The following is a 24,925-nucleotide window of genomic DNA, read 5'->3' as shown; positions in this document are numbered from 1 at the left end:
TATTGCGGCCTGAAGAGGAAAACTGTCAACTAATCCAAATTCTATTTCCTTCCATCTAGCCTTATATTCCCTATTACACCAATATAACAGAGGGGTTATCTGTGAGGCATAAAAATAATTTCTCAGGCAAGGAAGAACCATAACTCCTCTTTCCTTCCCTAACTGTAAGGTGTTATATCGAATTCTAGGTTTCCTTCCTTGCCAAATGAAGCGGGAAATCCATTTGTCCCATTCCCTGAATTGATTATCATCCACCTCCACTGGTAAAGTACGGAAAAGATATAATAACCGAGGAAGAATATTCATTTTTATAGTATTTATCCTTGAATTTAAACTTAAAAAGGGGATAAGATTCCATCTATGCATATCTGCTTTTATCTCTGAGATTAATGGCCCATAATTTACCTGTGACAGTGTTGAAAGATCCTTCGGCAGGGTTATTCCTAAATATTTTAATGATTTAGCTTCCCACTTAAGATCGTATGTATCCTGCAATTTTTTGGATGGTGTATAATTTAGGGACATAACCTGCGTTTTCTTTACATTTATTTTATAACCTGATATTTTCCCAAAGTCATCCAACAGTGTAAACAATCCTATAAATGATTTTTCTGGTTCACTCAGATAGACCAAAACATCATCTGCGAATAATGCCACTTTCTGTTCAATCCCTGCCACCTTGATACCTTTTACGATTTCGCTCTGTCTTATTAGTTGGGCAAGTGGTTCAATATATAGCGCAAAAAGGAGAGGAGAAATTGGGCATCCCTGTCTAGTGCCTCTCTCTAAAATGAAGGAGTCAGAGAGGTCCCCATTTATCTTAATTCGGGCTGTTGGGCTGTCATACAGAGTCTGAATTACTTTAATAAACCTTTCTTAAAAGCCGAATCTTCCTAACACTCTGTATAGGAATGCCCAACTAACCGAATCAAAAGCTTTCTCAGCGTCCAATCCTACTACCATTGTCTCTGTCTCGTTCTTATTAACCTGTTCTAATATGTGCAGAGTTCTCCTTATGTTGTCCTGTGTTTGTCTTTGTTGAATAAATCCAGTCTGGTCTAAATGGATTAGGCCAGGTAAAAGCTTTTCCAATCTGCGCGCTAATATAGATGTAAATAGTTTGTAATCTAAATTAAGAACACTAATTGGCCGATAATTGCCACATTCTAGTTTATCTTTACCCTCTTTAGGAATAACTGAAATAATCGCTTCTCTCCAGGAAGGTGGAGTTTCTCCTCTCTGCAAGATCCAATTAAAGGTGTTAAGTAGTAATGGGGCTAACTGTGTCTTCAGGGACTTGTACCATTCTGAGGTAAACCCATCAGAACCCGGGGACTTTCCAGCCTTTAACCTAGAGATGGCCACGTTCAGTTCTTTGACAGTTACTGGTTCTAATAAACTTTCATTTTGTAAATCTGTAAGTTTAGGTAGATCTAAAAAATTCAATACACTGTCTATATAGGGCTCACTGGGGGCCCGGGGTTGGGAGTACAGCTCTCGATAATACGTTTCAAAACTCTCTTGAATTTTCCCTATTGTACTCTCCACAAGCTTTGTCTTTGGATTCTTTATTTTATGAATTGTATTATCTGCTTGTTGTTTTTGTAATTTATATGCTAATAATCTAGCTGATTTACCTCCTACTTCATAATTCTTTTGTCTCAGGTAAAGAAAATTTCTTTGAGTTTCCAATGTATAAATATCATCAATTTCACTTTGCAATTTCCTAATTTCCTGTTTTCGATTTGAATTACTTTTGTTGCTATCTCCAACTTGAAGTTGTTTTAATTTTCCTTGAAGGTCTGCTAATTTTTGTGCATTGATTTTTTTCATGTGAGTAGTAATGGAAATAATTTTCCCTCTCAGTACAGCTTTCAATGTATCCCATAAAATCACTGGTGATGTTTCTCCCGTGTCATTAAGGTCTAGATATTCTTTGATTTCTCCCCTTAATCTCTCCATTACTTTTGGGTTATTAAGTATATGTGAGTTTAGCCTCCATAGTGTTTTCCTCATTTTCCTTTCCAGGATTAGAGACATAGATACTGGGCTATGATCCGACAGATCAATTGTTGCAATATTACAGTTTTTTATCCTGAGTCTATCTGTATTAAAGATAAAGAAATAGTCTATCCTTGAATAGGCTGAATGAGGGAAAGAGTAATATGTATAATCTTTACTAGTAGGGTGTAATTCCCTCCAGACATCTATAATTCCCAACTCCTCCATCAATGAATTCACTTTCCGAGTCAGAGGTTTATTCTGAGTAACTATTCTTGAAGAATCTAATATAGGATTTAATCTAATATTAAAATCCCCTCCACAAATTACTACCCCTCGAGAACTGACCATTAGGTCAAAAATGTGTCTATAAAATGACCATTCACTACCTGGAGGAGCATAAACATTCAGCAATGTTATTTCTGTAGCTTCTATTCTTCCTGTGATTTTTACAAACCGTCCTTCTTTGTCTCTAGTCTCTGAAATATGTTCATAATTAAGAGTACTTGATATTAAAGTAGCTACCCCTCTTTTGTGACTCAATTTATATGATGAATAAAATACATGCTTAAAGCCCATTCTTTTTAATTTTCCATGTTCAGATTGGCTCATATGTGTTTCCTGGAGGAAAGCTATTTGTGCCCTCTCTTTTTTCAATTTAGACATAATCTTATTTCTTTTAATTGGATTCAAAACCCCATTAACATTATAGGAAATTATTTTTACCAATTCAGTTTGCATTTTTCTCTAGTAGAAAAAAAGCACTCTCCTTTTCTAACCAAACAGTAAGCAATCCCTTCTCAACAGTAAACCAAGACATATAACCACACCCTAGACATTTCTGAACGTATAACATTTGAAAATTTTCCCCGACTTCCCACAGTGAGGCCTGAGCACCGACCCGCCTCAGTTCAGAGGGATAACCTCTATCTTCACCCTGTGTTAGAGGGCCCTCAGCAGTTTGAATAATCATAGAGAATTTTCTCCTATTTATGTCTCGACCATATTGCTATCATTCAAGTTATTCCGCCTAGATTATTTTCAGTTACCAGTTTTCATTTTACTTTTAAGTCCGATTTACTCTTTTCAGTCATTTCTCTTAATTAATCTGTATTCTCTGTACATTCGCGTCTGAATATTTGCAGCTTTTCCTTGTAGTTTGACACTCTGGTTCGAGTGGAGCGTCCTCGCCCCACTAACTGCCACGACTTCTGCCGAATCCTCTCCAGTAGCGACTCCGGTTGGGTGATAACTTTAATAGGTAGTCCCCGGTCCGCCAGGTCCGACGTTGCCTCCTCCACCGTAGCGTAAGTTTTTGTCCCTTCGTCGTAAAAGACTCTCAGCCGAGCTGGATACAGGGTCTGGAATCTGATGTTGTTTTCCTTCAGGACTCTCCGTGTTTCCGTATATTCCTTCCGTCTGGCAAGAATCCCCGGTGCATAGTTGTGGTCTAAACTGATTTTACAGTTGTTCCACATGAAACCTTTCTTTTGCCATGCTCTTTTAAGCACCTCTTCCTTCGTTCTGTAACTGAGAAATCTGACCAGAATCGATCTGGGCTGGGTGCCTGCCAGAGGCTGTGGTGCCAACGCGCGGTGAGCCCGTTCTATCTGTAGGTCTTTTGCGGCCAGTATATCAAGGTTCTCTCTAAGCAGCTTCTCCACGAAGGGAATCATCAATCCGGGTTTACCTTCGGTTCCTTCGGGAACTCCGTAGATCCTCACATTTTCCCTTCTCGAGCGGCCTTCTTGATCTATTAGTTTCCACTGGAGTTGGTCTTGTAGCTTCAGCATTTCTGCTATCACCTCCTCTGCATTTTGTAGCTTCTCTTCAATTCCAACAATCCTCGCTTCGGCTTCATCTATCCGCGAGTTAGTTTTTACTATTTCTCCTTTAATATCTTCCAGCTGTTTGCTGTTATCTTGTCGGAACTCGCAAATCTCTCTGAGAATCAAAGACAAAGTCACCGATTCCCCCTCATTATCTCCGTCCTGGCTTGCCGTGGGGGAGCTAGGCCCTTCGCCTTGCTGCATCTCTTTATGTTTATCAGCCTTCAGAGCGGACTTTTTATTCTTGTTCTTAGACATCATCCTTGCCCCTTTTATTAATATAGTTATGCAATATTAAGTATTTGTCTAAATTCGATTTTGGGGCAGTTTACCTTCTTTTTTGTCGAGAGACCTTTTCCTTATGCCGCCATTCCCTTGATGACCCGGAAGTCCCCCCGCTTCCTATGCTTTCATTAAACTCACAGAGTCCTTTTCCTGGTGCTCCCTTTAAGCACATAGCTTCTTCCCTCCAGTGTTTCCCTCACCCCCTCACTGGACCCCCTGCAGTTTGCGTATCGTCCCAACCGCTCAACAGACGACGCCATCACCACCACCCTCCACCTTGCCCTCACCCACCTGGTCAAAAAAGACACGTACGTTCGCATGCTGTTCATAGACTTCAGTTCAGCACAATCATTCCTCAGCACCTGACTGAAAAGCTGAAACTGCTGGGCCTGAACAACTCCCTCTGCAACTGGATCCTAGACTTCCTGACTGGGAGACCTCAGTCAGTCCGGATCAGGAGCAGCATCTCCAACACCACCACACTGAGCACGGGGGCCCCCCCAGGACTGTGTGCTCAGTCCACTCTGCTGACCCACGACTGTGCTGCAACACACAGCTCGAACCACAACATCAAGTTCGCTGATGACACGCCGTGGTGGGTCTCATCAGCAAGAATGATGAGTCAGCATACAGAGAGGAGGTGCTGTGGCTAACAGACTGGTGCAGAGCCAACAACCTGTCTCTGAATGTGAACAAAACAAAAGAGATGGTTGTTAACTTCAGGAAAGCATGGAGCAACCACTCTCTGCTGAACAATGACTGCTCCTCCGTTGAGATCGTTAAGAGCACCAAATGTCTTGGTGTTCACCTGGCGGAGAATCTCACCTGGTCCCTCAACACCAGCTCCATAGCCAAGAAAGCCCAGCAGAGTCTCGACTTTCTGCAAAGGCTGAGAAAAGTCCATCTCCCACCACCGCCCCCCATCCTCACCACATTCTACAGAGGATGTATCGAGAGCATCCTGAGCAACTGCATCACTGCCTGGTTCGGGAGTTGCACCGTCTCGGATCGCAAGACCCTGCAGCGGATAGTGAGGTCAGCTGAGAAGATCATTGGGGTCGCTCTTCCCACCATTACAGATATTTACACCACATGCTGAACCCGCAAAGCCAACAGCATTGTGAAGGACCCCACGCACCCCTCATACAAACTCTTCTCCCTCTTGCCATCTGGCAAAAGATACCAAACCACTCAGGCTCTCACGACCAGACTGCTCAACAGTTTCTTCCCCCAAGCCATCACACTCCTTAATACCCAGAGTCTAGACTGACATCTACATCATTTATTATATTGTAATTTGTCCTCTACTGTGCCTATTGTCTTGTTTATTAATAATTGTACTGCCCTGCACTGTTCTATGCACTTTATGTAGTCCTGTGTAGGTCTGCAGTCTAGTGTAGTTTTGTGTTGTTTCATATAGCACCATGACCCTGGAGGAACATTGTTTCACTTTTACAATGTACTGTACCAGCAGTTTATAGTCAAAATGACAATAAAAAGCGACTTGGTTTGACTAAACAAACAAGTCTCTAAATCCAGTACTCATTTTAAATTCATTGTTTTATTTCCCTCATTCCCTTTAAATACATCTGTTCACTGCAAAATTTATTATCATCATCAGGTGCCATGCCCAGTTTGAGCTTTGACTGCCATGGCCCACACACTCCTGTTTCGGGTCAAGTGGATCAATTCAATGGTATTCATTTCCAGTTCTCTGGCTGCTGTCTCCATCACTTGTCTTTGCCTTCCTCTTGCTTTCTTCCCTTCAATCTTTCCCATAATTAAAGTGCATTCTAACTCCTCTTTCCTAATCACACGTCCAATGAAGTTACGTTGCCGTTTCATGATCTCATACATTATTTCTCTTTATGTGTTTGCTCTGTTCATGACATACTCGTTAGATAATCATTTTGTCTATGATATTCTTTGCATCCTCCTCAAAAACCACATCTCTGCTGCTTCAATTCGTTTCCTCATGTTACTAGATATTGTCCAACATTTTGAGCCATATAACATAACATTTCAGTACTCTGAGGCGGGTTGTCATGCCTAGTTTAGTATTGGTTAGTATACTCTTTATTCTTGTAAAGGTGTCTTTTGCCATCCCTATTCTTCTTTTGATGTCCAAGTCACACCTGCCATCTGATGTCACCCAGCTTCCTAAGTAGAAAAAGTTCTGTACTTGTTGTATGTCTTCTCCATTTATTCTCAGCCTGCAGATAGGATTCTCTTTCTTTTTGGATATCACCATACATTGTCTTTTTGCAATTGATAGATAGACCCATTTTTCCACTTTCTTCAACAATTATATCAGTTAAGTTTTGTAGTTCTTCCTCCATACTTGCAATTAACAGTGTCATCTGCATATCTGAAATTATTGATGTTTTCACCAACTTTGATTCCCAAGATGTCTCTTATTTTTTGTAATATTGTTTCACTGTACACATTAAATAAATCAGTGGAGAAAACACAGGATTGTCTAACGCCTCTCTTGATTTTCGTAAACTGACTCACTTCTCCATCTATTCTTAGTGGCAGTCTGTTCCCAGTACAGATTTCTGATTAGGTGGAGGTCTTTCGAATCTAGATCTAGAGATTCCTGTAATATTTCACATAACTTATTGTGCTTCACTTTATCAAATGCTTTTGTGTAGTCGATAAAACAAATAAATCTTTTTGCATTTGAATAGCTTGTTCTGATAGTATCCCTGACATCAATATTGCGTTTCTTGTACCTTTGTCTTTCACAAAACCACACTGTTCTTCGCCTATTTCAGCTTGTATCTTACTTTTAGCTCTTGTCATCAAAATTCTTAGAAGTATCTTGATGATATGACTCATTAAACTTATGGTCCTATGTAATTCACATTCTATTGCTCCAGCTTTCTTAGGAAGAGTGATAAATACTGATTTTTTTTCATCCCTTCTGGTATTATTCCAGTCTCATAAATATCATTGATTAAATCACTAAGTTTTTCAATTCCATAATCTTCAATGGCGATAATTAGTTCTATTACTAATTCATCAGGACCTGCTGCCTTTCCTTTCATTGCATTATGAACTTCAGATTTTAAAATACTTGGACCTTCAATGTTTTTCTTAATTTCTGGTTTTACCATCCTTTGCTTTCAAACATCCACCTGAAGAACAGAGGAGCTTTTTACCAGTGATATTCTTGATTTGTTGATGTAACCTTTCTGGATTAGTAATAAGGATTCTTTCTATTTGCTCACATTCCTGGTTTAACCATTCTTCTTTGGCTTTTTGACATTAGCTTTTAACTTTCATATCTAAGAACTTAATTCCATAGGCTGCGCTTTCTTCAGGCTCCTTTCTTCCATTAGATTTTTGATTTCATCTGTCATCCATTTATTCTTTGTGCTTTTTTCTTTTTTAGGAATCACTGACTTTGCTGATTCTACCAAGGCATCCTTTAGAGAGTTAAATTTCATTTCTACACGATTGCTATCATCTTCAACAGATTCTATCTCTAGACTTTGAAATCTATTCCTTACTTCAATTGTAAATTTTTGTCTTAAGTTTTCTTCTTTAATTAATTGCAAGTAGTCAAGGGAATGTTCAAGTTTTTGCTTCTTCAGTTTTTTAAGTTTTACTTTTACATGACATACTACTGGGTTATGGTCACTACAGGTGTCCCCCACTTTTCGAACGTTCACTTTACATAACCTCACTGTCACAAAAGACCTACATTAGTTACCTGTTTTCGCTAACAGAAGGTGCTTTCACTGTTACGAAAAAAAGCAGCGCGTGATAAAAAGCAGCGCACGCCCCGAGCAGCCGCTTTCCCCCGGATTCGGAACAGCATTCTCGCCAGCATTGCTTTAACACATGCCTGTGAGCAGCCGTTTGCAAGATGAGTTCTAAGATATTGAAAAAGCCTGAAAGAACTTGTAAGGGTGTTACACTTAGCGTAAAACTAGACATAATTAAGCGTTTCGATCCTGGTGAACGAAGTAAGGACAAAGTGAGTTTGGCTTGTGGAAGTTGACGAAGATGATGTTGAAGAGGTTTTGGCATCCCATGACCAAGAACTGATAGATGAAGAGCTGATGCAATTGCAAGAGGAAAGGATAACAATCAAAACCGAATGCAGTAGCGAATGGACCGAAAGTGAAGTCATCTAGGAACTGAACGTGAGGCAACTACTTGAGATTTTTGCTGCAATGATAAAGTACGACTTTAATTTTGAAAGGGTATGTCAGTTTAGGGCATATTTGCAGGATGGTTTGAGTGCTTACAAAGAACTGTATGATCTAAAAATGCACGAGGCTAAGCAGTCAAGCAAGCCTTCCACATCAGCCACAGCAGACGACGAACCTCGACCTTCGACATCGAGGCAGGCAGACACAGAAGAAGATGACCTGCCTACCCTCATGGAAACAGACGACGAGATGACACCCCAGTTGTCCCATCACCCCAAACTCTGAGCCGCAGACAGATACCAATCCGCGGAAAATGCAGCAGTAGCCGGGAGGCACCCAGCACATCTTTAAGAAAAAGCGCCGAAATAAACAAGCTAATTAATTAGGCAACACACATCAAAGTTGCTGGTGAACACAGCAGGCCAGGCAGCATCTCTAGGAAGAGGTACAGTTGACGTTTCGGGCCGAGACCCTCTGCCTGGCCTGCTGTGTTCACCAGCAACTTTGATGTGTGTTGCTTGAATTTCCAGCATCTGCAGAATTTCTCGTGTTTGCGTAATTAATTAGGTGCCGCCTGGCATGTAAATGTCGGCCCAGATCAGAGACGATTGCCAATCGCGTCGCCTCTGATCTGGGCCGACAGTTACGTGCCGGGCGGCACCTAATTAATCAGCTTGTTTATTTCAGCTTTTTTCTTAAAGATGTGCTGGGTGAGACCCGGCTACCGCTGTACCCCTGCATGCTTCGCGGATCGGTATCGGTTCACTGCCTGGAGGGTGGGAGCCCCTGCACCACCCCAACCTCCAATGCCTCAGCCTAACACACCATCATCAGTGTGCTCAGCACTGTCCCAATTCCAGTAAGCGATACTACACTGTACATACATTATTTCTACTTTATATCAGCTGTGTATTTTTACGTGTTACCCTTGGTATGATTTGGCAGCTTCATAGCTTAAAGGTTACTGGAGAGAGTGTTTCTGTCGAGAGCGCTCGCGTGCGATTTTCGCTACGGAGAACAGTGCAGGCAATTATTGTGGAAAAGTATTTCTACTTTATATAGGCTGTGTTTTCATCATATCATTCCTGCTTTTACTATATGTTACTGTTATTTTAGGTTTTATGTGTTATTTGGCATGATTTGGTAGGTTATTTTTGGGTCTGCGAACATTCACAAATTTTTCCCATAAAAATAAATGGTAATTGCTTCTTCCTTTACGACATTCCGGTTTACGAACTGTTTCATAGTACTCTACCTTTGGATGGCAGGGGAAACCTGTATTACAATCTGCACCTGGATATGTTTTGCATTGAGTCACTGAGTTTCTAAATATTTGGTTTATAGTAATAAAGTCAATTTGATCTCTAGTGTTAGCACCTGGACTTTTCCAGGTTCACAAGCTTCTTGGATGGTTTTTAAAGTAGGTATTCATAATGACCTGATTATTTATCTTACACCATTCTACCCATTTCTCACCTCTTTCATTTCTTTCCTCTCGTCCAAATTTTCCTATGGTATTTCCATCAGCACCTTGTCCTACTTTAGCATTTAGATCTCCCATGACAATAACAATATCTTGAGATTTGCATCAATTCTTTGCTTGTTCAAGCTCTTCATAGAATTTATCTATATCTTCATTTGTTCCATCTGTTGTTGGTGCATATACCTGTATAATTGCTAAATCAAATGGTTGTCCTCTGAATCTAACAAGGAGCAGTCTTTCTGATATTGCCCAATGTCTTAAAACACTTTTTACCATGTTTTCATCTACAAGAATTCCTACTACATTAGTATGGGATGTTCCACAAGAATAAACTAGCGTTAATATTTCTAATCTGACATGTTCTAGCCCCTATCCAATGAACTTCGCTAATTCCCATGATGTTAATCTTTAGTCTTTCCATTTCATTTATCACACTGTCCAAGCTTCCTGCTTGATATAGGGTTCTTACATTCCAAGTGGCAATAATTTTCTTTTGTGTTACTTGAATTTTATGAGCAGTAGCTTGATGACGGTCAGGGATCCCCTGCTGACCAGAATCAACCCTACTAAGCAAAGCATCTTCAGAATTGTCTTGAAGATCCTCTTGACGCTGTTGTTGTGTGATACATTTTGTGAGTTTGACCATGGTTTTCTTAGCAAGTAGCAACAGTGGTTTGCTATTGCCTACCGTTAGGCGATCTAAAGAAATTGCCATTTCTCTTCCCAAATGTTCATCCGCCTATACTATAGCCGTTGACATTTGAGGTCCCAGCTCATCCACCTTCTCCGTCGTAAGTTCAGTTACTGAACCTGCCGGATCTGCCGTTGGCCTTCGCTCGTATCCTGAGCAGGAACCCTTGCAGGTGCTACCGTTCCCGGTCAGAGCAGCCCTGGGAGCAATGAATGACTAAGGGGTAACTCCACTTTCCCCAAAGCTCTGAAAGTCTCCAACCAAAGCCTCATCACCAGTTGCAGCTTAGAGTCATACCCAGTAAAATTTATTATACCACTACATAGTATCTTTAAAAAAAGCAATATTCAATATTCCAAAAGAATCTGCTCATTCAACATTGGAAGTCCCGAGGGTGCCAGGTTATCTCAGTTTTTCTTTACCTCATACAGTTTCAATGTATATTCAAGAACATACAAGGGGATTGACCACTAAAATTTGGTCTTTATAAATTGAGCATGCAGTGGAAAAAAAAAAGCGCCAGGGAGTTTATACTGGATTTGTACTAAATCCGGGAAACAATAGTTTGGCCATTGTGAGTAAATCTGTCCAATTTTGCACCATCAAGAATGCCAGGAAGGGTTTAGAGATTTACTGCTGTAATTCCATGGATGATGGTTCTGTTACATGGACAGATAGGAAAAATAGAAGGTCTTCTTTCACAACACAGAACTCCAAGAGATTTGAAAAAGGTGTTTAAAATCATTAAGTTGCATAAATAGAGGCCACATATTTACAATGATTAGCAGTTGTACATTCATATTCCTTAAATGCATAGACCCTATGAAAGTTACTGGTTAGCTTAATTAATTGTCCCTCATGTCCAATTAATCAAATTCACAATCAGCCCCATCCTATTCTCATCTAACCTCTGAATAACATTATCTCATGCTAAAAATGAGTTGGTTGTTTTCCATATTGAATAATATGATTACCATCCTATTCCTAGTTCAAAAAAATAGCTGTCTCCTGGTAGTTCAGCAAATCTGGTTTTTGTAATGTTCCTTACTAAAGATTTATAAAAAGTAGCATAGGTAGGCCCCATTGCTTCAAACTTGCTCTGTCATTTAACAAGACTATTGCAGATTCAATGCCTTTTCTACTTTCCCATCCTAAACCCATGACTGCCAATTATTTGACTGTCAAACAATTTAGCAAACTTAAACTTGAATATACTTAAATCTTGTGAATCGATAGCACTCGAAGAATCCCAAAAATTTACAACTATTTGCTGTAATTAACTATTCAAGTGAAGGAAACAGCCTCTTACCATCTACCCTGTTAATCCTTCTCAGAGGCTATAATGTCCAATGAGGTCATATCACTTTCTTCTCAACCCAAGCGAATGCAGACAAATCTTAAAAATCTTCTGGAACAAACTCATCGAAGGAATCAATCCAGTGGATCTACCCTTCCCCATCTTTAAGGCATGTATATCTACCCGTCAATATAGAGTAAAAGCGCAACAAGTACTTCATTGAGGTCTTGCAAAATCCCCTGCAATCTCAGCAGAACATGCTTTACTATTTCTTATAATTAAAAGGAAAATAAAGCTTTTCTTTTTTTGTATCTGAATGTTCACTACCTTTATTTCAGAGGACAGTACATCATAATCCTATTGTACACCATATTTCCTAGCTTCTCATCACTTATGTAGATGATGAAAATCATTTAGATGATGAGAATGATGAAATTATGTCGGGGTCATTTTTTTCCCCTAACCTTCCTACCAAAATGCAAAACCTCACTGTTCGTTCTTGGTTACCCACAATACATATCCTGTCAATTAACCTTTTTTGCATACACCCCTTCTCCACAGAGTTTACTTTTCTTTCTATTATAACTTGGATACACTTCCAAAATGCCTTTTTATCCAAGTTGAAAATATAGACAGTGAATAGCCATGAGCCAAGTATTGACATGGTGGATGCTCCATGAGTAATAATCTGTGATTACCTATTCATTTCTACTCTCTGACTTTACACACTTAAACCAACATGGAATGGTACAAACATGCATTCTCCTTCTGGTATTTTTTGGTCCCTTCTCTGTAACTCCCAGATGGGTATTTTGTAGTTCCAAACTGTTAACGCAGCCTCTTTATCTTAGCTTACCCTTATGATCTGCTGCTGTCGAAGATACTGCTGTTCCTGGTTTGTCCTCATTGTTGAATGAACATTCTGTTGGGTCATGTGACTAATTCCTGTCATCATGGGTGTCTGTTGCATGGGTTGATGTGTTAACCTGAAAGAAAAATATGTTTAATGATAAACACAAAATATTCTGAAGATGCTGGAAATCTAGAGCAACACACACAAAATGCTCGAGGAACTCAGTAGGTCAGGCAGCATCTACAAAAATGAATAAACTTTGGATGTTTCATGCCAAGATCCTTCATCAGGACTGGAAAGGAAGGGGGAACATGCCAGCATATAAAGGTAGAGGGGAGGGGAATGGAAGGAGGACAAGCTGGAAGGTGGGTGGGGAAGATAAATGGCTGGAGAAGAACAAAGTTAATAGATGAGGAGAGAGGACAATGGGAGAAAGGGAAGAAAGAGGGGACGAGGGTGAGCTGATAGCGGGTGAGGAGAAGAGGTAGAGGCCAGAGTGGGGAAAAGGAGAAGAGGAAAGGAGGAAGGAAAAGGAGAAAAAAAGAAAGAAAAAACACCAGAAGGAGAAATTGATGTTCATCCCATCGGGTTGGAGGCTACCTAGAGAGAATATGAGGTGTTGCTCCTCCACTTCAAGAGTAGCCTCATTGTGGCAGAAGAGAAGGCCATGGACCAACATGTTGGATTAGGAATGGGGATCTCAGACAGAGTGATCCCTGCAGACAGCAGGGAGTGAGGAGGAAGTAAAGATGTGTTGGTGGTAAAATCCCTTTGAAGATGTGAAAGTTGCAGAGAATGATGTGTTGGATGCGGAGGCAATAAACGTCAAGAACGAGATGAAGAGTCCTTGAAAGTGAGCCCATAGGTTTTGGAAACAGTTCAGAGATGGGCCAAGTGAAGTTGAGTGCAGTTATCCCCACTGGTTCAACAGCCTGATGATTGATGGGTAATAACTGTTCCTGAACCTGGTGACGTGAGTCCTTGTTGTTTAGTGGCATGGAGGACAAGGGGAACTCTATCTCTGTTAAGGTGGTACGAGATGGGGTGAGCGTGGATGTCTAGGAAATGGAGGAGATGTGGGTGAGACCAGCATCAATGGTGGAGGATGGGGAACACCATTCTTTGAAGGAGAACACCTCTGATGTCCTGGAAAGGAAAGCTTCACCCTGGGAACAGATGTGGCAGAAACGAAGGAACAGAGAAAAGGAAATAATAATTTTTATAGGAGACAGGGTGGGAAGAGGTGGGAAATTAGCTGCGAGAATCAGTAGGTTTGTAAAAGAGGTCAGTTGCCAGTTTATCTGGGGGAGGGGGTTTCAGAAATGGACCAAGTGAATTTAAAGGCAGGGTGGAAGCTGGAGACAAAGTTGATGACATTGATGAGCTCAGCATGGGTGCATGAAGCAGCACCAATGCAGTCAATGTATTGCAGAAAGAGCTGGGGAGCATTACCAGGGAAGGCATGGAACAAAGACTTTTCCACGTAATCAACAAAAAGGCAGGTATAGGTGGGGCCCATGCAGGTGCCCATGGCAAACCTTGAGCTTGCAGAAAGTGTTCAGAGCCAAAGGAGAAATTGTTGAGGGTCAGTTCTGCCAAACAGAAGGGTGGTGGTAGTGGAGGGGAACTGATTGGGTGTTTCATCAAGAAAGAAGCAGAGAGCTTTAAGGCCTTCTTGATGGGGAATAGAAGTGAACATCCATGGTGAAAATGTGATAATCAGGAGCAAGGAATTGAAAGTTGTTGATGAGACTGAGAGCATGTAAAGTGTCATTGATAGAAACATAGAAAACCTACAGCACAATACAGGCCCTACAGCCCACAATGCTGTGCCAAACATGTACTTACTTTAGAAATTAACTAGGGTTACCCATAGCCCTCTATTTTTCTAAGCTCCATGTGCCTATCCAGAAGTCTCTTAAAAGACCCTATCATATCTGCCTCCATCACCATCGCCAGCAGCCCATTCCACGCATTCACCACTCTCTGTGTAAAAAACTTATTCTTGACATCTCCCCGGTACCTACTTCCAAGCACCTTAAAACTGTGCCCTCTCGAGTTAGCCATTTCAGCCCTGGGAAAAAGCCTCTGACTAGCCACACGATCAATGCCTCTCATCATTTTATACACCTCTATGAGGTGACCTTTCATCCTCCGTTGCTCCAAGGAGAAAAGGCCAAATTCACTCAATCCATTCTCATAAGGCATGCTCCCCAATCCAGGCAACATCCTTGTGAATCTCCTCTGCACCTTTTCTATGGTTTCCACATCATTGATGTAGATGGGAAGGGACTGAATAGACCGATGTCAAGGTACGTGGACACGATTTCGCTGGGGCAGGAGCAGGCGGGAGAATGGGCCTACCCAGACAGTCAGATTTGTGAATCTTGGATAGGAGGAAGAATCCAGGGTTAGGGAACAATGAGTTTAGTGGCAGTGAATGGGAGATCTCCAACTTTGAGGTAACTGGTGGTGCAGAAGACACTGCCATGATAGTCCGGAGTGGGGCCCTTTTCAAGAGGAAAGTAAGAGGAAGTATCTCAGAGTTACAATCTGGACTCAGCAAGGTAAAGGTCAGTCTATCACACTACAACAGTAACCCCTTTGTCAGTGGGTTTGGTCGTGAGGTTGTCACTTTGGAGGTATGAGAAGGAGACAGAAGTGCTGAAGTCAAGCCTGTTGGCGTCTCATTGGTGAACTGAGATGTAAACATCCAAAGCAGACAGAGAACCAGAGTGGGTGAAGGGGTCATCGGTGTGGGGTGGTGAATTCTTGCCAAAGAAGTGGGTTTGGAGATGGAGCCGACAGAAGTACAGCTCAATATCAATGTGGGTGTGGAACTCACAGAGGTGTGAGTGGAGGGGAACAAGGGTAAGGCCCTTACTGAGGACAGAACATTCCACCTCAGAGAGGGGAATGCCGGAGGGGTTATGAAGACACAGCAGGGATTAGAGCTGGGATCAGAGGACAGTTGGTGGCATCAGAAGAGGGGGAAGGGTTGGAGTGTTAGGGAAGGTAGGGGAGAAAGATGGAGTCTCTGAGGACCCAAGAACTGATGGGGGAGCCTTAGAGACCAGGGGTTGGAGAGTAGTGATGGGGGAAACGGATAGCAGGGGCTCAGGAGCTGTGAGGAATGTCTTGGCCTGCAGGTGGTAGTGACCAAGGTCAGGGCTGGAGGCTGAGCTAGAGGCAGTGATTTTCTGGGTCTGAAGGCATCCAGGGTCATTGGAACCGGAGGTGGTAACTGTAGGACCCACAGTCTAGAGCACTCATGTTGTTGGAGCCAGAGTTGGTGATGTCTCAAGGTTCACATACATTTATTATCAAAGTGTGTCTGCAGTATACAACTCTGACGGTGATAACTTTCAGAATATCTTGCATTTGTGTAGCATCTTTAACCCAAAATATAACTCCAGTATCTTTGCAGATAGCTAATAGGAAAAATTGACAGAGCACAAAAACTAAAGGATATTAGGACCAATGATTTCGTCAGAGGTGAACTTTAAGGAAGCTTAAAAGGAATTGATATGGGTGAACCACAGAGACAAGGGAGAAAAAGGAGAGTGGAAGAGTTTTAGAAGTATATCTTACATCGGAATAGGTAAAGGCATGACTGCCAATGGTTGACAAAGGAAATGGATGTTGCACAAGTGTTTGGAGGTATATAAAATTCTCTAAATAATGTAGGAGATGCAATACATACAGATATTGCTAGAACCACTCATCAAAAGCCTGTTTCTCCTTTCCACAGATGCTGCCTGAACTGAATATTTCCAGCATTTTCTGTTTTGATTTCATTATTTGTAAAATTAAGTTTTAACCACAAAATCTTATTTGTTTACTATTATGTTTTCAGCTTAAAGTGTGAGAGATTTAAAAGGCACCAGCTTATTGTCCTTACTGTGGTGCAACCTGTGTAATGTGATTCTTCAGGAGCTTCATTATCTATTACAAATTTAATTGGACAAAGTTACAAGTTTAAAACCATCAACTGCATTAAACAAACTGTCAGAGTAAAAGTACTGTTATGGAAGTGCAAACTCCTGTACATTTCCCTGGGACTGATTATCTACTGCTTTTGAATAACTAAACAGTGAACAGATGATTTAAGAATGAACATGCTAATCAAAATATCATTATACCCCCACTGAAAAGAAGCACATACTTTGATGGACTGTCTTCTGCAGAATTTAAAACAAAGACTGCCTGTTGGTCATTTGTGACAACAAATTTAAATTGGCATGGCTTTTTCTAGCATCAGATTAACCCCTCTCTTAAACTTGACAATGAAACACTACGACTTCACTGAAAAAAAAAACATCACCAGATCATCTTTGGAATTAAACAAAGAGACTGTTGCTTTACTGATAAGTGAATCACATAACAAATAAAAAATGGCAATAAATTGAAACTGCAATTTTTGTTTAGTATTTATGATTAGCTTTAGCAATTTTTGCACTTGAAACATATTTACAGTTAATGTGTGCATATTTAGCTCAGCAGGCAGGTGTAGTAAAACAAGTAACAAACCAGCATTAATAAGTTCAAAGTAAATTTATTATCAAAGTACATGTATGTCACTATATAAAACCCTGAGATTCATTTTCTTGTGGGCATACTCAATAAACCCTAACAGAATCAATGAAATACTGCACGAACCTGGGTGTTCAACCAGTGTGTAAGACACAAACTGTGCAAATACAAAATGAAAGAAATAACAATAATAATAATCGATAAATAAGCAATATATATCAAGAATACAAGATGAAGAGTCCTTGAAAGTGAGTCCATAGGTTGTGGGAGGTTCAGTGAGACAGCAAGTGAAGTATCCGCTCTGTTCAAGAACCTTGTGATTGAGGGATATTAACTACTCCAGGGCTTGGTGGTTTGAGTTTTAAAACTCCTGTAACTTTTTCCTGATGCCAGCAGCCAGAAGCCAGAAGACAGCATATCCTGGTTGATGGTAGTCTCTAATGATGGATGCTGCTTTCCTGCGGCAACATTTTATGTAGATGTGCTCAATGGTGGGGAGGGCTTTGTCCATAATGGACTGTTTCGTAAGATTTTCCATTCAAGGGCATTGGCATTCCCTACCACGCTGTGACGCAACTTGTCAATATGTTCAGAATTTTAGATGCCATGCCGAATCTTTTGCAGACTCCTAAGGAAGTAGATGCGCTGCTGTGTTTTCTTCATAATTGTTGTTTCATGCTGGGCCCAGGACAAGTATCTAAGTTGCTGACCCTGTCCACCCCTGATCCTCTGAGCAGGACTTGATCATGGACATTTGGTTTCCTTCTCCTGAAATCAATATTCAGCTCCTTGGTCTTGCTGACATTGAGTAAGAGATTGTTGATATCGTACCACTCAGCCAGATTTTTAATCTCCCTCCTATATGTTGATTCATCACCACCTTTGATTTGGTCTATGGCAGTGGCATCATCAGCAAACCTGAACATGGCATTGCAGCTGTGCTTAGCCACACAGTCATAAGTGTAAAGCAAGTAGAGCAGAGAGCTAAGCACACAGCTTTGTGATGCAACTATGCTGATGGATGTTGTTGCCAATATTAACTGACCGAGGTCTGCAAGTGAGGAAATCGAAGATCCAACCGCACAAGTTGGTATTAAGGTTAAGGTCTTGAAGCCTACTGGTTAGTTTTGAGGCGAAGCTGGAAATGAATGCTGAGCTGTAGTCAATAAAGTGTACCCTGAACTATGCATCTTTGCTGTCTATATGTTCCAGGGATCAGTGAGGAGCCAGTGAGACAGCATCTGCTGTGGACCTGTTACCCATTAGGCAAATTGGAGCAGATGCAAATCGCTTCTCAATCATGTTTCATCACCAACCTCTCAGAACACTTTGTCATTGTGGATATAAGTGCTATTGAACAATGGTTATTAAGGCAGAATTCCACATTCTTCTGAGACACATCCTTCCTAAGCAGATAATTTTCCCAGACTGCTGAAATGAGAGGTGAAGGATCTCATGGGAACACTCCAGCCAGTTGAACACACAGGTTTTTAGTACTTGGCCAGGTACCCCATCTGAACCAATGCTTTTGTGGGTTCATCTTTCTGAAGGCTGGCTGCTCACATGTCAGTCTCAGAGACTCAACACACGGGATCCTCGGGCTGTGGGAGTTTGTGATGGTTCCTCCATGTTTTAATAGTCAAAACGAGCATGGAAGCCATTGAGCTCATCTGGAAGCAAAGCCCTATTATCACCCACGTTGCTTGATTTTACTTTATAAGAGGCGATGATATTCAAGCCCTGCCACAACTGTCGAGTATCCTATGTTGATTCAAGTTTAGTCCGGAATTGCCACTTCACCCATGATATGCCTTTCTGGAGATCAAACCTAGACCTCTTGCGACTTTCTTGGTCACCAGACTTGAATGCCTTTGATCCGACCCCTCAGTGGATCTCACGGTTCATCCAGGGCTTCTGGTTGGGGAAGATTCTGAATAATTTTGTGAGGGCACACTCATCTACAACTACTTTTATAAAGTCCATGATAACCAAGGTGTATTCATTCAGATCCACAGATGAGTCCTTGAACACAGCCTAATCTACCAACACAAAACAATCCATAATCACTCCTCTGTCTCCCACAACTGCCTCTTTGTTGTCCTACTCTCTGGAGTTTTGCTTTTTAGCCTCTGCCTGTATGCAGGTAGGAGAAGGACAACCAAGTGTTTTGATATACTGAAATGCAGTCTGGGCATGGAACAGTAGGCATTCCTTATCTTATGATAACATTGATCTAGTACGTTAGGATCTCTGGTGCCACAGGTAATTGGGCAGGGTTTTCTTCAAACAAGCCTGCTGTAAGTCCCCAATTATGATTTGAAATGTGTCGGGATGGACTGTTTCTTGTTTGAAGATGGCATCATGCAGTATCTCACACACTTGATTAAAGTCGGTTGCTGATGGTATGTAAACTGTGGTCAGAATTACGAAGGGGAACTCCCTAGGTAAATAAAATGGCCAGTATTTGACTGTTAGGTGTTCAAGGTCATGGGAACACCTGTTTGACAAAACCGCCACATCGGAGCACCACTCAAGAGTTCATCATAAAATATATTTAATATTAAACAGATTCAGTTTCAATACATTTGAATTCCCTTTTTGTCACATAACTCACTTCTTTTTTTTTATATAAAGGTCTCTCATAGAATTTCAAAAATCCATTCAACACAACCAAATTTTGCAGTTACTCTATGTTGGCAAATAAAACAATTCATTGTGCCCAAAAGAAAAACCGACAAGGAAGAATCAGATAACTAACTGGTTATCTGCCCTCAAGTTTCCCTGGTCCATTTCCGACACCTCCCTCCCCTTTCTAGATCTTTCTATCTCTATCTCTGGAGACAGCTTATTCACTGATGTCTACGATAAGCCTACTGACTCTCACAGCTATCTGGACTATTCCTCTTCTCACTCTGTCTCTTGCAAAAATGCCATCCCCTTCTCGCAATTCCTCCATCTCCGCCGCATCTGCTCTCAGGATGAGGCTTTTCATTCCAGGTCGAGGGAGATGTCCTCTTTTTTTAAAGAAAGGGGCTTTCCTTCCTCCACCATCAATTCTGCTCTCAAACGCATCTCCCCCATTTCACGCACATCTGCTCTCACTCCATCCTCCCGCCACCCCACTAGGAATAGGGTTCCCCTGGTCCTCACCTACCACCCCACCAGCCTCCGGGTCCAATATATTATTCTCCTTAACTTCCGCCACCTCCAACAAGATCCCACCACTAAGCACATCTTTCCCTCGCCCCCCCCGCTTTCCACAGGGATCGCTCCCTACACAACTCCCTTGTCCATTCGTCCCCCCCTCCCTCCCCACTGATCTCCCTCCTGGCACTTATCCTTGTAAGCAGAACAAGTGCTACACATGCCCTTACACTTCCTCCCTTACCACCATTCAGGGCCCCAGACAGTCCTTCCAGGCGAGGCGACACTTCACCTGTGGGTCGGCTGGGGTGATATACTGCGTCCGGTGCTCCCGATGCAGCCTTCTATATATTGGCGAGACCCAACGCAGACTGAGAGACGGCTTTGCTGAACACCTACGCTCTGTCCGCCAGGGAAAGCAGGATCTCCCAGTGGCCATACATTTTAATTCCACATCCCATTCCCATTCTGACATGTCTATCCATGGCCGCCTCTACTGTAAAGATGAAGCCACACTCAGGTTGGAGGAACAACACCTTATATTCCGTCTGGGTAGCCTCCAACCTGTTGGCATGAACATCGACTTCTCTAACTTCTGCTAATGCCCCACCTCCTCCTCGCACCCCATCTGTTATTTATTTTTATACACACATTTTTTCTCTCACTCTCCTTTTTCTCCCTCTGTCCCTCTGACTACACCCCTTGCCCATCCTCTGGGTTCCCCCCCCCACTTGTCTTTCTCCCTGGGCCTCCTGTCCCATGATCCACTCATATCCCTTTGGCCAATCACCTGTCCAGCTCTTGGCTCCATCCCTCCCCCTCCTGTCTTCTCCTATCATTTTGGATCTCCCCTTCCCCCTCCCACTTTCAAATCTCTTACTAACTCTTCCTTCAGTTAGTCCTGACGAAGAGACTCGGCCTGAAACGTCGACTGTACCTCTTACTAGAGATGCTGCCTGGCCTGCTGCGTTCACCAGCAACTTTGATGTCTGTTGCTTGAATTTCTAGCATCTGCAGAATTCCTGTTGTTTGCGTTTTTAAACTAACTGGTTAACCCTTTTATCTGATATTGATTGAGGAAACAGCATTGGGCAGAAAATCTGGAAATCAAGCCGTAGCATCTGGAAAACGTGCAGAACATTTTTCCTGATATAGGCTTTACCTTATTACTAACAAAGGGGTTTAATCCTGGTTCAGTGAGGAGAACACAAGGACATCTCTTGGAGAAGCATTAGCATACCAAAAAATGAGCTTCGCTCTGGTAACACTATATCCTTGTTAAACACTAAAAAACAACATGCCACAGGTAGAGACAGGATTCCACAACAGCAAATCAGGTCAAACCTGTGCCGTCCTGACACAACCAGTCATGAATGCTGGAAAACAACAAAAAAAATAGAAAAAGTACATTGCTGGATCATCCATAAACCTCAACAACAGCAACTCAGGAACAAGAGCAAAAAATAATTCTGAAGCACTTGCAATCATGTCCAACTGGAATGCAGAGTGAATGATCCAACTTGGCATCTGAGCACTCTAGTTACCAATTTGATTAAGTTTGTGTAAAATCATCAAACAGTTAAGAGTACTGAACATAAGAAAAGAAATGGGACAAAAATAAAATCCCAAACTGAGCCTTCTGGGCCCAGCATTTTTCAAATTTAAGAAGTCACTTCATGATTTGGTCCCAGGCTCCTGGTCTTGAAGCACAATTCATTTGTTATCCTCCCTTTTTATGTCTTTATCCTTTACTATTTTTATTTGTTGTTGAGTTCCCTGTCTTGTGACTGGATATATTAGCTATGCAATCTCATGGTACTGAATATTTGAGTCCTACGACCTACAAAAGGAAAGAATAATACTGAAATTGGAGCCAAATCAACCCAACCAGATTTTTCTCACATGTACCTTTGTGTGTTCTGCATGGAGTGCGCATAAGCTGGAGCTTGCTGGTGAACATAGCCACTTGGTCGCTGCTGCATCTGCCGAACCTGATCCACAAGTGCAGGATTACTGGTCGTGTGACTGCTCTGATATGGTTGACTTGAATAGGAAGGAGGGATCATACTGCTGGCTTGTGAAGGATGTGGCGGCATCCCCAAGTGAGAGCCGTAGTTAGTGTAGCCTTGAGCAATATTCTGGAAGAGAACAGGATTACATGAAGAGATCTACAAAATACAAAGCCATCTTACAAATTCCATTATTCTATTATTCTTTTCAGCTTGACATGGTCTAAATTCCTTATCACTGAAAGTTACTCCTTCAAAGCCTATCCTATGATAAAGATATTTAAAACTTGCAGTTCAAGATATCAAGCCATATCATTTCTAATAATTATCTCTGAAGTATAACAATTATTATCACAAGATAAATGTGGACAAAGAAAAACTGTCAGCTCAGTCTAGTTTATTTCATTCAGAATGGCAGTGAAGTTCATTTGAATTTATTACTTAAATAATTCTGGGGATTTTATTTTTGACCACTCTACTGGGAAGTATATTGCATGTACTGATTGTTTTTTGCAAGAAAAAACTGTTGGAAATAGTTTTCAATTTACTTTTTTTAAAACCAGTTAACATCAAAGCAAACTTATAATTCAGCTTGAAGTTATGCAGTTCCTTTCTTATCCACATATCTGCCCAAATGCTTTTTAAATGATGTGACTGTACCTTCTTCTACCACTTCCTATTTAAACTGATCCTCAAATAGTGTTTAAATATTTTACCTTGTATCGTAAACCTACGCTGTCCAATTTTAAACTCTCCACCCTTAGAAAAGGACTGACTATGTAACCTATCTATACCCCTCATGATTTTTTCAATTTCTGCCACCAGGCAGCCTGCTGCAATCGAGTGAGAACTATCAAATTGATTCTTGTAATTGAAGTCTTCAATTCCAGGTGCTATCCTGGTGAATCTCTTCTGCATGCCTTCCATCAAACTAAACATTTGCACAGTTTGGTGGCCAAAAATGTACATGACATTCCAAGTGTGACCCACCAATGTCTGCAACATGATGTCCCAGCTGTTATACTCAATATCAATAGACAATAGGTGTAGGAGTAGGCCATTCAGCCCTTTGAGCCAGCACCAGCATTCACTGTGATCATGGCTGATCATCCACAATCAGTATCCAGTTCCTGCCTTATCCCCATAATCTTTGATTCCGCTATCTTTAAGAGCTCGACCCATCTCTTTCTTGAAAGCATCCAGAGACTTGGCCTCCACAGCCTTCTGGGGCTGGGGCAGAGCATTCCATACATCCACCACTCTCTGGGTGAAAAAGTTTTTCCTCAACTCCGTTCTAAATGGCCTACCCCTTATTCTTAAACTGTTGCCTCTGGTTCTGGACTCACCCATCAGCGGGAACATGCTTCCTGCCTCCAGCGTGTCCAATCCCTTAATAATCTTATATGTTTCAATAAGATCCCCTCTCAGCCTTCTAAATTCCAGAGTATACAAGCCCAGTCGCTCCAATCTTTCAACATATGACAGTCCCGCCAGCCCGGGAATTAACCTTGTGAAGCTACGCTGCACTCCCTCAATAGCAAGAATGTCCTTCCTCAAATTTGGAGACCAAAACTGCACACAATACTCCAGGTGTGGTCTCACCAGGGCCCTGTACAGTTGCAGAAGGACCTCTTTGCTCTTATACTCAATTCCCCTTGTTATGAAGGCCAGCATGCCATCAGCTTTCTTCACAGCCTGCTGTACTTGCATGCTTGCTTTCAGTGACTGATGTTCAAGAACATCTAGATCTCGTTGTACTTCTCCTTTTCCTAACTTGACTCCATTTAGATAATAATCTGCCTTCCTGTTCTTACCACCAAAGTGGATAACCTCGCATTTATCCACATTAAACTGCATCTGCCATGCATCTGCCCACTCACCCAGCCTGTCCAAGTCACCCTGCATTCTCATAACATCCTCCTCACATTTTACACTGCCACCCAGCTTTGTGTCATCGGCAAATTTGCTAATGTTACTTTTAATTCCCTCATCTAAATCATTAATATATATTGTAAACAGCTGCGGTCCCAGCACTGAACCCTGCGGTACTCCACTGGTCACCGCCTGCCATTCCGAAAGGGACCCGTTAATCGCTACTCTTTGTTTACTGTCAGCCAGCCAATTTTCAATCCATGTCAGTACTCTGTCCCTAATACCATATGCCCTAATTTTGCCCACTAATCTCCTATGTGGGACTTTATCAAAGGCTTTCTGAAAGTCCAGGTACACTACATCCACTGGCTCTCCCTTGTCCATTTTCATAGTTACATCCTCAAAAAATCCCAGAAGATTAGTCAAGCATGATTTCCCCTTCGTAAATCCATGCTGACTCAGACCAATCCTGTTACTGGTATCCAGATGTGTCGTAATTTCATCTTTTATAAATTAACTCCAGCATCTTTCCCACCATCGACGTCAGGCTAACCGGTCTATAATTCCCTGTTTTCTCTCTTCCTCTCTTCTTGAAGAGAGGGACAACATTAGCCACCCACCAATCCACAGGAACTGATCCTGAATCTACAGAACATTAGAAAATGATTACCAATGTGTCCACGATTTCTAAAACCACCCCCTTAAGTACCCTGGGATGTAGACCATCAGGTCCGGAGACTTATCAGCTTTCAGACCCAACAGTCT

At 41.7% G+C, this 24,925-nt stretch overlaps 1 protein-coding gene across 2 annotated transcripts in view; it reads right to left on the bottom strand.

Annotated features, from left to right (window-relative positions):
• Positions 1-24,925, bottom strand: part of med12 (mediator complex subunit 12) — a 177,336-nt gene that overhangs the window by 12,403 nt on the left and 140,008 nt on the right. For both annotated transcript variants that reach the window (XM_063060861.1, XM_063060862.1), the window contains exons 40-41: positions 22,188-22,417; positions 12,606-12,735 (exon numbers count right to left, since the gene is read on the bottom strand). In XM_063060861.1, coding sequence (XP_062916931.1) covers positions 12,606-12,735; positions 22,188-22,417 — 360 coding nt within the window. The remainder of the gene's footprint in view (positions 1-12,605; positions 12,736-22,187; positions 22,418-24,925) is intronic.

Source organism: Mobula hypostoma, chromosome 10, assembly GCF_963921235.1.
Source record: "Mobula hypostoma chromosome 10, sMobHyp1.1, whole genome shotgun sequence".
Taxonomy (NCBI): domain Eukaryota; kingdom Metazoa; phylum Chordata; class Chondrichthyes; order Myliobatiformes; family Myliobatidae; genus Mobula; species Mobula hypostoma.
This window is presented reverse-complemented; position numbering and strand designations above follow the sequence as displayed.